Source organism: Nansenia antarctica, assembly GCF_963989245.1.
Source record: "Nansenia antarctica genome assembly, chromosome: 17".
NCBI lineage: Eukaryota > Metazoa > Chordata > Actinopteri > Argentiniformes > Microstomatidae > Nansenia > Nansenia antarctica.
In genome coordinates this window covers 14,405,367-14,422,716 of record NC_137687.1, presented here as the reverse complement: position 1 = coordinate 14,422,716, position 17,350 = coordinate 14,405,367, and the positions used below count along the sequence as shown (strand labels likewise).

At 43.5% G+C, this 17,350-nt stretch overlaps 2 protein-coding genes across 3 annotated transcripts; one reads left to right on the top strand and one right to left on the bottom strand.

The window, feature by feature from the left end:
* Positions 1-1,371: 1,371 nt before the first annotated feature.
* On the top strand, positions 1,372-8,720 carry emc9 (ER membrane protein complex subunit 9). 2 transcript variants are annotated; one of them, XM_080547653.1, is made up of 6 exons: positions 1,372-1,543; positions 1,797-1,993; positions 5,339-5,415; positions 6,416-6,485; positions 6,774-6,868; positions 7,830-8,720. In XM_080547653.1, exons 2-6 carry the CDS (start codon positions 1,799-1,801, stop codon positions 8,008-8,010), a joined length of 618 nt encoding a protein of 205 aa, XP_080403779.1. In that variant the 5' UTR covers positions 1,372-1,543; positions 1,797-1,798; the 3' UTR covers positions 8,011-8,720. The 2 variants fall into 2 exon arrangements, with proteins under 2 accessions (XP_080403779.1, XP_080403778.1); XM_080547652.1 differs by having other exon boundaries at positions 1,794-1,993; positions 7,830-8,717.
* Positions 8,721-8,818: 98 nt separating this feature from the next.
* On the bottom strand, positions 8,819-15,571 carry irf9 (interferon regulatory factor 9). The gene is made up of 8 exons (XM_080547311.1): positions 15,486-15,571; positions 14,863-14,985; positions 14,487-14,667; positions 11,338-11,565; positions 10,923-10,976; positions 10,353-10,760; positions 9,826-9,941; positions 8,819-9,264 (listed from the first exon to the last, which is right to left on the bottom strand). The coding sequence occupies exons 1-8, from the start codon at positions 15,534-15,536 to the stop codon at positions 9,091-9,093; spliced, it is 1,335 nt and encodes a 444-aa protein (XP_080403437.1). The 5' UTR covers positions 15,537-15,571; the 3' UTR covers positions 8,819-9,090.
* Positions 15,572-17,350: the final 1,779 nt, after the last annotated feature.

The window sequence follows — 17,350 nt, the reverse complement described above, 5'->3', positions numbered from 1 at the left end:
ATAAGCATCAACCGTGGTGTGAGGGGGAGGGGTGGTGAAACAATGGACTCTCTGTGGTAAGGTGAGGGGGGGAGGGGAGGTAGTTGAGAGCCACGCCATTTTGTACAGACCGTAGAAATTCCAAATAAATCCTTATGTGGTAGAAAAGATGTCTCTTTCGTGTAGAATTATTCCAGTAGTATTCTAGTTATTGCGAGTATTCCAGTTATCGATACTCCACAATTAGACTCTGGACGTAGTTGCTCTCGCAGTATTCCGCGATTCTCTCGAGGTTTGTGAGACTAAACCATGACAGTGTTCTGGTCCTCGTCGGGAATAAGCTTCTTGTTGCAGCTTTCTTAGTTTAGTCACTAAACTGCTCAACTTTGGGTTCGACGTTGCCATTCATCCTCTCATCGAAGTTCTTATGATATCCTCGATGTTGAAAGATGAACCTTGCCCCGTTCGTTTGAGAGAGTTCGGCGGACTTTCTCAGCGCGCGCCTCACTACGAAGCAGGAGCGAGCAGCACCGACCATATAGGTCACATATAGGTCACGCTCGGTCTCCATATACAATAATAACACCAAGGCGTCATTAAAGGGGTCTGACAAATAATAACATATCCATTTGTGAAATAAACAGCTTAAAATGTTGAGTATAATGCATCGTAGGTTCTCTATTTTCAAATTATTTAAGCCTTCCTCTTCAAGGTTCCCAGAGAAATATCTGATGTTTGGAGTAGGTCCCTACGGAGGAGGATTAGAGCCACCCACTGAGGGGGGGGGGGGGGGGTTATATTCTTAAAGATTAAAGTCTGAATTTCGGAGAAAAAAGTCTTTAGTCAAAGACTTTTCTGACTTTAATCTCATAAATGATGACTCTATCTCAGAAATTCAGACTTTTTTCTCAGAAGTTCTGACTTTAAACTATATATGTATAGTTTATACTGTATACACATAGTATATGTATACAGTATATATATATAAACTCAGTTGGTGGCCCTAATACTGGGGTCCCTCATCTTCAACTACTTTTAGGATGCAATGCAAAATTGCAAATAACTGTACACATAGACACTAATGTCTATTGTTTATAAATAATGATTTTCTACAACAAACATTTTTACCCAAAGAAAAGAAAATCTTGAAAAATCATGTTGCGTGCATGTAGCCTAAAACAGATAACTGCAGACTCCATCCACTGGGGGCCGCTGGGGTCAGAAACGGTTATGCGTTCTGCAGAACGCGACCAGCACACCACAGAAGAAGACGCGAGACTCTGGTGATTGACATAATGAGACACCAATGGAGCTTTTAGAAGCTCCGTGTTGTAAGCCAATCCAAACACAGATGTTTTTGTTCGTGGGCGTAAACAGGAAGTATCTCTCCATCAAACCGGAGCAGGTTTTTTGCAGCGCAAGTCGCCTGTCAGATTAAACGTTTAGCTCAGTAGATAGTCATATCGTGAACATGCACTATTAGATATAGTATTACTTCAACATTAACGTTTATTTACAGCACTTTCACTTCTAACCTCTCATCCCAGCTAATCCTCCTTTAACGGTAAGTTCTGGGTTGAGTCGCTAGCTGATCCATCATGTCTTGTTGATCACCATCAAACTCAAATCAATGAAATTCAAACCTAATATGTGACTACCTCGATAGTGATAAGACGGATTGCTGTGGCTCATCTGATCAATGACAGTAGATGACAGTCGCAATCAACTCCCAAAGCACAGTGGTGGGGTAACCGCTGTTATGTTGAGTCGCAGTGGTTTATGATGGTTAACATGATGCGTGTCTGTGTTCCCAGCAGAGATGGGGGAGGTGGAGCTGTCCTGCCTGGCCTATGTGAAGATGTACCTGCACGCCTGTCTGTTCCCCCGGTGCAGTGTCAACGGCCTGCTGCTCTCCTCCGGCCCGCCAGGGGGCGCCGTGTGCGTCACAGACAGTGTCCCCCTGCTGCACTCTCACCTGCCTCTGTCCCCCATCACTCAGCTGGCCCTCACACAGGTACCCTCATTGTCTGTTGTTCAGTCCATCATAATGTCTCTGAGATGGTCAAGTACACGTTCCTGGGACTTGTGGTTGGTTTCTTGTTGTTATTCACTAACAATGTAGGTATGTTACAAAAAAATTGAAACCATTTTGTCCAGCCTATTCATAGCTTTCAGTCACGTGGTTTCTTCCCTAGCAACCACCAACCTGACGGGCAAAAAGGATCATAGCAACATCGCGCAACATGGCGAGTGGACGCAAACGGTTAATAAAATACAAAGGTTCCATCTAACAAAACATAATGGAATGTCAAAACTTTGACGCTCAATATCTCTGAATTACCCTAAACGGAGATAGAACCTTCTCATTCTAAACGGAGATAGAACCTTCTCATTCTAAACGGAGATAGAACCTTATCATTCTAAACGGAGATAGAACCTTCTCATTCTAAACGGAGATAGAACCTTCTCATTCTAAACGGAGATAGAACCTTATCATTCTAAACGGAGATAGAACCTTATCATTCTAAACGGAGATAGAACCTTCTCATTCTAAACGGAGATAGAACCTTATCATTCTAAACGGAGATAGAACCTTCTCATTCTAAACGGAGATAGAACCTTCTCATTCTAAACGGAGATAGAACCTTATCATTCTAAACGGAGATAGAACCTTATCATTCTAAACGGAGATAGAACCTTATCATTCTAAACGGAGATAGAACCTTATCATTCTAAACTCACGAGTTATCTTCAGTTGATGGATTTGACTTAGGGGGCATTCATTTGAAGTAACGTAATGAACATACAAGTAACAACAACAGGTTAATGCAGCCAGCCAGCCAAGCAAAGACCATGACTATGCCCAGTTTATGCATTATACACTCTAATATAATTGTTAGATTGCCAGGGTATTCGCTACAGGTTGTTGTTTTGCTCTTGATGCTTCATGCTTGGTTCAACAGAGCCTCAAGCCAATATGTGTCCCATATTCTAAATAAGAACACAGACCCAAACAAAACGAACTCCTTTTAGGTTGAGTCAGTTTTATAAAGTGTGTGAGTGTGTGAGTGTCTCCTGGCCCGGTCAGCTGGGCCGTGTCCCTGGCCACATCTGACGCGTCTGACTACCTGAACACTACCTGAACACTACAGTGCACTTGTCACTTTTGGTTCCGACAGCACGTGTAGGCTAGTCGCCTGGAAGCATGGCCAAAAAGCAGCGTGCGTCTGGGTCGCTATGTATCGTGATCTTAGAATTATAAGGTTCTATCTCCGTTTAGAATGATAAGGTTCTATCTCCGTTTAGAGCTTGTTAATTACACACAACACAACGCCACCACCAAACAGGTGGCTGACTCCTGCTAAACAATAGCCCATATCCTGATAACAAAAAGACATTTAAAAAAAAAAAGACGGAAAAAAACCACTTGAGTAAAACGCATAGACGTTGAATAAGTGTAAGCTTCGATGTCGATAATAATAATATAATAATAACATTTATTTGTATAGCACTTTTCCTGCAAACGTCGCAGCTAACAGGCACTTGGAATAATGTGTAGGCATGCATATTCAAGTGAAATGTTATTGACTCAAACCCTTACACGATGGTCAACATAAATGAGAACAGACTAATTAATCATTGGTTCGAGTAGTGCAATTTATTTGTAATCTCACATTGCACACACATCTAATACTGAATGCATAATTAGCTACAACAAAAACAGAGAGACAACATCGAATGACAATCCATACATTAATTGTGTCAATAATCATTTAAACCAGTTTAATATCAACCAGTCAGTCATGTTCAATCATATTTTCGTTTCATTGATTTAATGTACTCCTTGCTTGGGCTTGATCCTGACACGTGAGGGTGCGACACAGTTTTTCAACCATCACGATAAACCACCACATTAGAAAAGATGTATTGTTTTGTTTGATACACGTTTTGGTTTGATACAAGTTATTTTGTTTGACAACTTTGCTTTTGAATTCCGATCGGGGATAGGCCCGACCCAGAAGTGACACACATACAAACAAACATTTACATACGCGTACATACCACACCACACTAACATAATATATTATATTACTTTCGTTTGTTACTTTTATTTGGACTTTGGATTACAAGACCACTTCAATTCATGGAAAGGTCCAGAGTCTTTGTTGCAAACGGAGGAACTACAAACAAACAGGTGCGTTGAAACCAACACCCACTCATGCCAGGACGATGGCTAATTTGACAGACATGATAGCCATCACATTAAGTTGAAAAACTCTCGCAAGTTGAGGAACTCGCGCAAATTGGAAACACTGGGAAACGTTCGCCAAGTTGGACATACCTTTCATGTTGTGTTTGAGACGAAGCAAGACTGCTCGTTTGGAAGGACATTGGATGCGATGCGTATGTATAGTCACTCATTAGTTACGTCCACAAGAGCACATACCACAACACAACACACATCTCACACTTATCATGGCCAAGCATGAATCTCTGGTGAGTCTCTGCCTATCTCCTCGCCGGTTTGTACACCCGATTGCACAGCAACTATCTGGCATGATTGTTTTCTTACCAATGCTACTGTGTTTCCTGGTGCGGTATGAACGCCTTTTGCCCGTCAGGTGGGCGTTTCCACTATGCTGTGACGTCACGTGAAAGCTATGAATAGGGGCTTGGAAAAAGAAAACGAAAGACACCAAGATTGTCCAAATCCGTTAAGAAATAAGGAAGTTATGCCAATCTTAGTTCAGTCAAAGGTGAATGATTTAGTCCCTGTGTTTTCAATGTAAATGGCCTAAAAACTGTGATCTTAGGTCAGACACCACCCCAGAATAGGATAATTTTTTCCCTTTACTCCTATCATAATGAAACTTAACATAGTGAAAGCAAACATGTATAGAACATGTTTTTGTATTACAAGTTTATTTACCAACAAATTTAAATATGCAAATTGAGGTAAATACTCATGAAATACTGACACTTGACTCAGTGCGCTGCAGCTGTTGGGTCTTCGTGTGAGAGTTTGCCCACAAAATTATTGATGATACTAACATATTTATTAGATTATATCCTCTTTTCAATGGAAAGTTACTTTTGATCGTTGGATGATTCTCCCCTGTCGTTTGGGAGGCTCGCGAAGTTGCGCTTCATCTTTTTTTTTCTTTTTTTTTCTGGTAATGTCGAGGTCACGTCGCACTCCGGTTTCCTCTTCAAAATTCCACCGGCTAAACATTTGTTTGACTGATGGATCACAAGTTTAGAACTCGCTACTGCGAGACACTGACGGCACAACACTTGAGACAGTCAGGGGCCTTTGGTCATGTTTTGTAACATACCTATACAATGCACTTCTCTTCAGGTGGATGTGTGGTGTGCACAGACCCAGCAGAGGATTGTAGGATACTACCAAGCCAACGCCTGTGTGTCAGACAGCAGGTGGGTCTCCTGTACAAGTGGTCCAGCAACATCTTCAACATGTGTTTGTCTCTCATCTCTCCCCTGGTTAGCCCTACACCATGTGACATGTCTCTCCCCTGGTTAGCCCTACACCATGTGACATGTCTCTCCCCTGGTTAGCCCTACCTACACCATGTGACATGTCCCCTCTGTCCCCTGGTTAGTCCTACACCATGTGACATGTCTCCTCTCTCCCCTGGTTAGCCCTACACCATGTGACATGTCCCCTCTCTCCCCTGGTTAGTCCTACACCATGTGACATGTCCCCTCTCTCCCCTGGTTAGTCCTACACCATGTGACATGTCCCCTCTCTCCCCTGGGTAGCCCTACACCATGTGACATGTCTTTCCCCTGGTTAGCCCTACACCATGTGACATGTCCCCTCTGTCCCCTGGTTAGTCCTACACCATGTGACATGTCTCTCCCCTGGTTAGTCCTACACCATGTGACATGTCCCCTCTCTCCCCTGGTTAGTCCTACACCATGTGACATGTCCCCTATCTCCCCTGGTTAGCCCTACACCATGTGACATGTCCCCTCTGTCCCCTGGTTAGCCCTACACCATGTGACATGTCCCCTCTGTCCCCTGGTTAGCCCTACACCATGTGACATGTCTCTCCCCTGGTTAGCCCTACACCATGTGACATGTCTCTCCCCTGGTTAGCCCTACACCATGTGACATGTCCCCTCTCTCCCCTGGTTAGTCCTACACCATGTGACATGTCCCCTCTGTCCCCTGGTTAGTCCTACACCATGTGACATGTCCCCTCTCTCCCCTGGGTAGCCCTACACCATGTGACATGTCCCCTCTCTCCCCTGGTTAGTCCTACACCATGTGACATGTCTCTCCCCTGGTTAGCCCTACACCATGTGACATGTCCCCTCTCTCCCCTGGTTAGCCCTACACCATGTGACATGTCCCCTCTCTCCCCTGGTTAGCCCTACACCATGTGACATGTCCCCTCTCTCCCCTGGTTAGTCCTACTCCAGGTGCTCTGAAGATAGCAGACAAGATTGCTGAGCAGTGTAACAACGCAGTATTGTTAATGGTATGGACTACTACTTCCTTCTTGTAGTGTGTGTGTGTGTGTGTGTGTGTGTGTGTGTGTGTGTGTCCATATATGCATGCATGCATAAGGATGTTTTGTGGTCATTTTTATTTAGTATGTTGTCAGCTCCACTCCAGCTGTCTGTATCTGTGTCTGTCTGTGTCTGGTATCTGTCTGTGTCTTGTGTCTGTCTGTGTCTGCTATCTGTCTGTGTCTTTTGTCTGTCTGTGTCTTGTGTCTGTCTGTGTCTGGTATCTGGATGACTGGATGACTACTCTGCCTTTCCAGATTGACGGTGAGAAGATGTCTCCTGACTACAGGGTTCCTCCCATCGTCATGTATGAACGTAAAGACACCAGATGGACTCTCAAAGACAAACACACGTAAGAGCTGACCTGACACACCTTCCATCTCTGCATGCTGTAGTGTATACCCTTCTGTCTAAAATCTAGATTTTTAACAACTGTTTGTTTTTCTGTTGGTACACCTGCATAGAGCATTTAGAGTGTTGGTACACCTGCATAGGTCATTTAGAGTGTTGGTACACCTGCATAGAGCATTTAGAGCATCGGGTTGAATTCCAATGATCTGAGTCAATACCTTTTATGAGACGTTCAACGTTTGTCAGATGCTCTGTCAGACTTTAAGTGATCTAATGTCACGTTGGGTCCATGCCCCTGTACCAGGCATCACGCTGCTGCTCTCCAAGCTCACACAAGTCTCTAACCTGCCTCCTCTGTATCCAAGCTCACACAAGTCTCTAATCGTCACCAAAGTACCTGAAGGAAAGCAGCTCCACTACTGAAAAGCTAGCAGTTTGCTGGCATGGGTGGTATTACTTATTAGTTTACCATCTCAGCTCAGTTACACACCATTAGTTGTGTAGATCCTATTATATGCCACCATTTCAAATGAATGGAAAATACCATAAAATACCAACACCATTTATACCAACACCATTTAAAATACCAACACCATTTAAAATACCAACACCATTTAGATCCCTGGCTTTATTTGGTGCTTAACTTTCCCATTCATTTGGTATTGAGGCATTTAGCTGCATCAACACATCCAATGGCCTGGGGCATGGACTTGTCTCTCCATTGGACCTCTTAAAGTCAGAAAAATGTATGACAAACTTTGAGTGAGCTGAAGGACTAATGTTTCTTAACTGAAGGACTAATGTTTCTTATCTAAAGGACTAATGTTTCTTATCTAAAGGACTAATGTTTCTTATCTGAAGGACTAATGTTTCTTATCTGAAGGACTAATGTTTCTTATCTAAAGGACTAATGTTTCTTAATGTTTCTTAATGTTTCTTAATGTTTCTGTTGTGTCTTCCAGGATAATGCTCCGGCAGTGGGAGGAGACCCGGTCTATAGCCAGTCAGATTCTGGACTCTGGAGATCACACGTTGTTAGTGGACTTTGACAGCCATTTGGATGACATCACAAAGGACTGGACCAATCCCAAACTCAATGCCAAAATAGCAGAACTTGCCTCACCTGCCAATGGCAATATCTAAAATATGGTCATGCTGTTCAGAATATTGGAATATGTATGTATTCAGTTTCACCTACTGAAAGTAAAACGTATTTTGCCAGAAATTATGTTTTCAAGCGTTGTTTAGAAATAGGAACTTTATTTCTTAATGCAGTAACACAGGACAATGACATGTAATATAGGACATAGATACATAACATATTTACATCTAGAAGGATCTGTGCAGTCTTCCACCTTCCACCGGTGTGTCAGTTCAGAGTGTGCCTTGTGTTATAACCCCAACAGTCATGTTAACCCCCTTGTTAACCCTAACCACAATCTGACTAGTTCGCTTGTTAACCCTAACCACAATCTGACTAGTTCACTGTGTGCCAATGAATTTACAACAGAAATGTGCAACATGTTGTCCCACTGCTTTCAGAGTGTAACTTTGTATTAATTAAACTACATCTACAAACATTTAGAGTATTTGTGTATATGTAAGAATTGATTCATAAGAACAAGTATCTTTTCCGATTACCAATGTTAATCAAAAAAGCCCATGACAATATGTTAACCCCTCATTCTAGAAATGTGCTCATCACTACTGGCAAAAGAGACAATACCGGGGCGCTTAGGTGGCGTAGTGGATTAAGCGCTGACCATGTACCGCAGGGCTCCCGGTTCGATTCCAGCCATGGACATATCCTGCATGTCATCCCTCCTCTCTCTCTCACCCATCCTTCCTGTCATAATCTCTACTATATCTGTCATTAAAAAATATATATAATATGAGTGGGACTGCCCCACTTAGAAAAAATTACTTAAAAAGAGACAATACCACGGACAAGTGTGTCCTGCATTAGTGGTTGGTATGATGAAGCCAGACTGCAGCTTAACGTCCCGTTGTGGTGGGGAGGTTTCTTATAGTGCTTACAAAACAAAACCTGGAATAAAGTAAATGTAAATGAACGAAACTGATCCCATCCAAGACTGCCAGCTTGAATTCAGAACAGTAATGTACCATCACATATTGAGGTTCATGAACAGTAAAGACCGCGGAAGGCTAAACCAATGTGAGGGCTTCCATGTAGTGGTAGTCAGTCTGGTGGCTGATGTCTTATCAGATCAGCTGGGGCTTTGACTCGACGGTGTCTGTTGTTGGAGGCTCACTGGGCACTGGCACCAGGGTGAGGGTGACTTCTCCTGACCTGCTGGCCAGCTGCTGGAGGATGGCAATGGACTCCCGGAGGGCCTTGGCTTCTCTGACCTGCTGCTCTGCCCAGGGGAAGGAGATCTGAGGACGGGGTAGGGGTAGGGTTAGGGGTGGGTAGGTACCAAATGTCACTATGTTTCAGCTGTCCGATACTTTATCTTGTCAGTCAGATGTGAGAGTTCACTTCCCATAGAGATGTTCCAACATGTAATTTCACATGCACATTTTCAAATCAACACAACAATGTTGAATGCTAAGAAATGCACATCATTGTAAGTAAGTAATACAAGTTATACTAGTTATATAACATCAGTAGGATGTCACTAATAGTCAGATTGTAGAGATGTTCAACAACACGTATGCTGTAATAAGATGTCTTACAGTTCCAAAAAAGCATAACAATTTTATTATCCAAGCAAAATAGTATTGTATGGAACACTAGGTATACCAGGTAAATGAAAAGCCGTCCAAACACGACAATGTTTGACACATGTTTGGATATTTTATCCAATAGCCTTCCTGTCCAGAAGACTGACTGGAAGACAGCAGTTTCAGAGGTGTTACAGATCAAACGTTCCTATACTGTGCAGAGAGGAGTGTACCTCAGTAGGAGTTAGTGGGAAACTGTTGGGGCCACTATACCTGTGTGATGATGAGTTTGCTGGACGGATCCTCGATGTCACTGAATTCCTCTCCGAAACACAAGGTGATGCCACACTGAGGGGGCTCACCTCCATAGCTGCGGAATGTGTCCAGCTCTACGGACATGAACACACACACACACATCAGACAAACCGACATACAGTATTAATATCACATCAAAGTCTGCTAAGTAGGGCTTGGAGAACCCAGGGCCTAGTTAGAACCCAGCCCCTAGTTAGAGAACCCAGCCCCTAGTTAGAGAACCCAGCCCCTAGTTAGAGAACCCAGGGCCTAGTTAGAGAACCCAGGCCTAGTTAGAGAACCCAGCCCCTAGTTAGAGAACCCAGCCCCTAGTTAGAGAACCCAGCCCCTAGTTAGAGAACCCAGGCCTAGTTAGAGAACCCAGCCCCTAGTTAGAGAACCCAGCCCCTAGTTAGAGAACCCAGGCCTAGTTAGAACCCAGGCCTAGTTAGAGAACCCAGGCCTAGTTAGAGACAACAGTCAGAGACCAGCCCCATGTCACTCACTCTGTCTGAACACCTCTCTGTTGAAGAGCATCACAGGCTCCTGTCCACGGTCCATCTTGTTGGGCTTTTGTGTGGCGGTGTGGGGCCCAGTCCAGTACACCCGACCCTGGCAGAAGCGCTTGCAGTAGACCCCTGCCCCTGTGGTGGTCAGGATCACGCCCTTGTCCATGAAGTGCAGCAGGGTGTCCAGGGCCTGGAGCCGGGGGCCGTGGAGGTCAGCCATGGAGGTCAGAGAGGACGGGGGCTCTGGAAGGGGAATGCGTGGGAACCCCCCAACCATCAGGGAGGGAGAGGTGGGGGGAACGGGGGCAAAGGGCAGGTATGTGATTCTGACATCACTTCCTATGACCTCACGTCTGAGCACTTCTTGTCCAATGTACTTCACCAAGACAAGGAAAGAGCCCTGGCCTGAGAAGAGACAGAGAGAGAGTCAGAGCAGTGGAACGACCAGAGAACCCAGATCTGATGTACTCTGTTGAGCCATGAGGGCTCATGTACCAGTGTTATTACCAGTGTTATTACCAGTGTTATTACCAGTGTTATTACCAGTGTTATTAACAGTGTTATTACCAGTGTTAAGCGGGACAGTCTTGATCCTGAAGTCCACCTGGATCTCATCAACCACTAGACAAGACAAGAGCATTTCAAAAGCATTTAACCAACATGTCATTAACCAACATGTCATTTAACCAACATGTCATTAACCAACATGTCATTAACCAACATGTCATTTAACCAACATGTCATTAACCAACATGTCATTTAACCAACATGTCATTGCAACTCAGGAGTGCAAAGGTAAGGCTAAAGATGTGGGTTTTGACATCATGGGCTGGTGTCCCAGTTTCTGGTATAAATCACACTTTTAATGGAGGTTCTCAGTTATTTTTTGTCTAGGACTAGTCTTAATGTGTGTATGGTAAACCAGCTCTTCGAGAACAAAGACAAAATCTGTTTGACTTACTAGCATGGCTGTTTGACTTACTAGCATGGCTTTTCAGGGTGACTGTCGGCTGGCTGACCTCATCTGGCTGGACTGTGATATTGTTTTCTTCCTTCATGACAGACATGCTGATTGGTAAAGAGGTGACAACCTCCTCTTTCATCTGCTTTGCTGGGATCTCTTCTTCACAGTCTGATCCGCTGCTGCTCCTCCTCCTCCTCCTCCTCCTCCCTGTTCTATCTTCGACCTTTATGGCTCTGCACACTGATCCTGTCAAGAGTTAAACAACAGTCAAATAACATTGATTTTCTCACAGGAGTTCCAGGTGTTGAGGTTGGATTAGACAGTAATAAATACAGAACAGCACAATCACACAGTGGTGAAAATAAGGATTCACCACATCAACCTTTTTTTAATTCAACATATTTCCATCGCTGTTATTCATATGAAATTTAGACCTGACATTGATATTAACTCAATACAACTACACAGCTAAAGAAACTGTAACACTCAATCCATAATAAAGGTTATGTACAATACAAGGGAATGACACAGGAAATAAGTATTACTAGCCATGTAGTATTACAAGTCATGTCGTTTTAATCAAACATACACACTTCCAAATATGTTCAATTATTCAGGACGATACAGGCCCACATAGATAATTAACCTTCCGTTAATTAGAATATGGATAGTTTCAGTTTCAATGATTAGATGGATTGGAGCAGATACTACGACTCGACTATCTCAGTAGACTGTGTAACTGGGTGACAGACGCAGCCTGCAGAACTCCCGTGCGGATCACCTCAGACTTGTTAGACTCTGATGTCTTTGGGCTTAGAAAAAACATGAGTGTTTCCCCCTCCGCAGGATGCTTTGAGATGTTCAGTGGCTCTTCTATTCTGGTAGAGCAGATTACCACTGGATGCTGTTGCTTGTCTTGACCACCAGAGGGCAGAAGCGTGGTTGGATTGAGTTGAATTCAATTCAATTCACACATAGATAAAATGCGAATTAAAAGCAAAATGATAGTGATCGTTTTTTTAAGTGGTGCTTAAAGTTGTTTACTGAGCTTGCTTCCCTGATTTCTTGAGGTAAGGTATTCCACAGTGTAGGGGCATCATTAATACATGCAGCATCACCAACTTTCTTTTGGGTTCTGGTGGTAACCTCCAACAGGTGAGCAGCAGAGGACCTGAGGGCTCTTGAGGGCGTATTATGTTGTCAGCGAGTCCCGTTTAGTGCTTTAAACACGAGTGGAAGGACTTTGAAGTCAACTCTAAACGATACAGGGAGCCAGTGCAGAGCAGTTAAGACTGGAGTGATATGCTCGCTCCTCTTAGTTTTTGTCAGTAGCCTAGCTGCAGAATTTTTTATTGGTTGGAGCCTCTCTATAGACTTCTTGGGGAGGCCAGTAAAGAGAGCATTGCAGTAGTCAAGTCTATTTGAGATAAAAGCATGAATCAGTTTTTCAGCATCCCACTGAGTTAAAAACAGTCGCGCCTTGGCAATGTTTCTCAGATAAAAAAAGGACCAACTAATCTGTCACAGTGATCAGGTGTAATTTTGGCCCATTCTTCAACACATACCGTCTTTAAATCTTGAATATTCTGAGGGGCCCATGGTGAAACTTGATATTTGGTTCCTTCCACAAATGTTCTATTGGATTTAAGTCTGATCCTCATCATCCTGGTGGATGGCAACAGATTCTCCTCAAGAATTTCCTGGTACATGACTCTATTCATCTTCCCTTCGATAATTTGGATTCCACCATGTGAAGAGAAACAGCCCCATACCATGATGCTTCCACCTCCAAACTTCACTGTAGGTATGGTATTTTTAGCATCATATGCAGAGCCATTTCTCCTCCAAACATGGCGTGTCATATTATTGCCGAAGAATTAGATTTTCCTTTCGTCTGACCAGACTACATTCTCCCAGCAATCTACAGGCTTTTCCAAATGTTCCGTAGCAAACTTCAAACAAGCTTCAACATATATATATATATATATATATATATATATCAACATGCCTTCTCTTTAGTAATGGGGTCTTCTGGGGTGATCACGGTGGAGTGCATTGCCTATAGTTGTCTTTGTGACAACTGTACCCGCTGCTTCCAGGTGTTTCTGGAGCTCTGCTCGAGTGGTCCATGGCTATTGGGCTACTCTTCTGACTAACTTTTTGACTGCCGGTCAGAAATCTTGCGAGGAGCTCCTGTGCGTGGCCTGTTGATGGTCGAGTGATGTTCCTTTCACTTGTGAATAACGGCCCAATGGTGCTCATAGGAACATTTAGGAAATTAGAAATCCATCAGTAACCAGTGCCGTTACTATGCTGCTCAACAATTTGGTTGCGAAGGTCTTGGGAAAGCTCTTTGCCTCTACCCATCATGAGATGTTTCTTGCAGGAAAGCTTGGTGACAAATGATTTGTTTACTGCATTCAGAGGTGGGAAACCCTTTGTGAAAGAGTGGAAGTACTTACCCACCTACATGCACTAACCCAGCTGATTCTAATTAGCACAGGTAGGAGAACTCATCAGTGGCATCAGCTGGTTTAGATCTTTCTCTGACTTACAATTCTTTTTTCCTGTCATTCGACTTATTTTTTATGGATTGTAATGTTACAATTTCTTTAGCTGTGTAGTTTTATTGAGTTAATACCAACGTCTGATCTAAATTGGATGTGAATAGCTGCAATGGAAATATGTTGAATTATAAAATTGTTAATGTGTTGAATACTTATTTCCCCCGCTGTATATGGCAAATACAATCACAGAATAGGACTAAGTAGACTGCACTTTAACATCATCCCTATGGATACAAACTAGCATACATGTGTATTACAGATATGATAAGATATGAGGGTTTAAGGGTCCCTAGACTTCTGATGTGTGGCATTGTAAAATGTTCTAATCAGTATTCAACCCTGCTGAACTCAACTATGAGTGTGGCTGTGTGTCACAGTCACTTTTGTTACTTCCTGTAACAACTCAATGCACATGCAATGACCGGTGTTTTCCATGATGATTTGGTTGTGGATGTGTGCATGGGGTAATAATAGTTCCTCTATTGGGTTAGTACAAAGAAAAAGAAACTCAAATCATGTTGCAAGTAAGTGGTGAGTGTTGCATTGCAATCTGAAGGAGCCTTAATATAAAGGAGTGTGTGAGTGTGATCTGTATCTCACCCTGTTCATTGAAGGGCACAAGGAGGTAGACTTTGTATGGCTCTGAGATGTCCAGCTGTGACCTGTCACCCATCTCTGTGAACTCTGGGCTCTTGTTGAGGGCGCAGCGAAGCCGCGTCTTCCAGGAGGCGGGGTCGGCACGCCCGCCCTCTGACAGCTTCCCCTTAAACACCGCCCACGCCTGGGAGGGTGGGATGGGACAAGTGAGATATGGATTGTTTCGCTGATTTGGGACCTTCAATTCAAAGTTTCACTGTGCTGTTTTCTGTGCTGGAAACACATTTAATAGACTTGACAAGATGAAAAGCTGTCACAACAATACAATTAGTCACTGAACTAGTGAACTGAACTAGTGAACTGCTCATGGTGTCAGTACCTTGAAGATGGCAGCATCCTCGTCGCTGCGGAAGTCTTGTTTCCCGGCGTGTTTCCAGGGGATGCGGAACATGGTCCTGTTATTATCATCCCACTCCAGCCCAGGGTACCTCCCACTGCTGACCTGCAGGCCAGGGTTAGGGTTAGGTTAGGGCTAGGTTAGGGTTAGGATAGGGTTAGGTTAGGGTTAGGATAGGGCTAGGTTAGGGTTAGGTTAGGGTTAGGATAGGGCTAGGTTAGGTTAGGGTTAGGTTAGGGTTAGGTTAGGTTAGGGTTAGGGTTAGGGTTAGGGTTAGGGTTAGGTTAGGGTTAGGGTTAGTTTAGGGTTAGGGTTAGGTTAGGGTACTTCACACTGCTGACCTGCAGCCCAACATCCAACAGGACATAAACGATGAGAGACAAATACTTACCCAGGCACCTCTAACCACCCCAGACTAACTAGTACACTCAAACACCCACATCAACTATTACAGTAGGCTATTCTAAGTGCACATCAACTATTACAGTAGGCTATTCTAAGTGCACATCAACTATTACAGTAGGCTATTCTAAGTGCACAGATCAGAAGTATATTTCCATATACTGAGCTCACCCTCCACTCCCCTCCTGCCCCCTCACACTCACCTGTTCCACCATCCATGAGCGGAGTTTGCGTGTAGAGCGAATGGATGCCATGGTTGTGAAGACAGTCCAAAGTTAAACTGAAAGTTTCAAAGTGTCAGTCTAAAGTTAAACTGCAATTCAGACACATTATAGTAGGTAGTATACTACGAATCCATGATAGAATGAGATCTCTGATTTCACAATAGCCACACACACACACACACGCACACACACAGACACACACACACACGCACGCACGCACACACACACACACACACACACACACACACACACACACACACACACACACACACACACACACACACACACACACACACACACACACACACACAGACACACACACACGCACGCACGCACACACACACACACACACACACACACACACACACACACACACACACACACACACACACACACACGCACACACTGCATGTCTATTGTTCTTGTTGTTGTTCTATACTGCTAAAAACAACATAACTGTCATTCATTATCTAGAGGAACACGTAGAATTAGAGGAATATTCAGATCGGTGATCATTATAAACAACCACAGTAGTTACGAGCGGTCTAAAAACTATTAATGTACGGAACTAATGTGCGGAAATAAATGACACAAACAACCAGCTGTCAACAAACACCTTTTCAAGTTGCAAAATTGCTAATACATATGCGTGCACTTTTCCAGATATGGAATGCATTTAAATTCTATGGACTATGGAAGCGCTTAGGTTTCACTTACCTTTAGGTTGCGTTTCGTCAGAGCGGCTGAGAGGCGCACTGATCCCTCCACCCTGAAGCTGCTTCATACGAGACGCACCTTTTCCCAGAAATCACGTGACTTCTGCTAACTGATTCAGACTACTAGTGAACACCAGGGGGCGACATTACACCGGTTACATTACATAGCTGAGGAGGGAAAATCACTCAATAAAACCAACAAACAGGAAAACAAACAACAACAACAGCATTTAAGACGAGTAAGTCATATCCAATCAAATAAACTCTTTACAGAAGCATTCAGACCCCCCAACCCTTCTGCTCAGAGACATTGCACTCCACTGACACACTGCACTCTTGCACTACACACTTTACTGCACCTCATATCTACTACCTGCTGCTGCTACAATCATTCTGTATGAATTTATTATCATTTTATCATCATATTATCATCTTTTAGTGCTTATATTTATGTTTACATGTTATATGCTTACACTACCGTTCAATAGTTTAGGGTCACCAAGACAATTTTGTGTTTTCCATGAAAACTCACACTTTTATTTATCAAATGAGTTGCAAAATGAATAGAAAATATAGTCAAGACATTGACAAGGATAGAAATAATGATTTTTATTTGAAATAATAATGATTGTCCTTCAAACTTTGCTTTCATCAAAGAATGCTCCCTTTGCAGCAATTACATCATTGCAGACCTTTGGCATTCTAGCTGTTAATTTGTTGAGGTAATCTGAAGAAATTTCACCCCACACTTCCTGAAGCACCTCCCACAAGTTGGATTGGCTTGATGGGCACTTCTTGCGTACCATACGGTCAAGCTGCTCCCACAACAGCTCAATGAGGTTGAGATCTGGTGACTCCACTGGCCACTCCATTACAGACAGAATACTAGCCGCCTGCTTCTTCCCTAAATAGTTCTTGCATAATTTGGAGGTGTGCTTTGGGTCATTGTCCTGTTGTAGTGAGTGAGTGATGGCCTTCCTTATTCAAAATCCCTTTTACCTTGTACAAATCTCCCACGTTACCAGCACCAAAGCAGCCCCAGACCATCACATTACCTCCACCATGCTTGACAGATGGGGTCAGGCACTCTTCCAGCATCTTTTCACTTGTTCTGCGTCTCACAAATGT

Bases quoted from the DNA above. Each gene is read 5' to 3' on its own strand.
- emc9 (XM_080547653.1), top strand. From the start codon at position 1,799: ATGGGGGAGGTGGAGCTGTCCTGCCTGGCCTATGTGAAGATGTACCTG. The intron at 5,416-6,415 runs GTGGGTCTCCTG...TCCCCTGGTTAG, and splicing joins GCCTGTGTGTCAGACAGCAG to TCCTACTCCAGGTGCTCTGA. The intron at 6,869-7,829 runs GTAAGAGCTGAC...TGTGTCTTCCAG, and splicing joins ACTCTCAAAGACAAACACAC to GATAATGCTCCGGCAGTGGG.
- irf9 (XM_080547311.1), bottom strand. From the start codon at position 15,536: ATGGCATCCATTCGCTCTACACGCAAACTCCGCTCATGGATGGTGGAA. The intron at 10,977-11,337 runs GTAAGTCAAACA...TGTCTTGTCTAG, and splicing joins CACCCTGAAAAGCCATGCTA to TGGTTGATGAGATCCAGGTG. The intron at 10,761-10,922 runs GTAATAACACTG...GTCTCTTCTCAG, and splicing joins GACTGTCCCGCTTAACACTG to GCCAGGGCTCTTTCCTTGTC.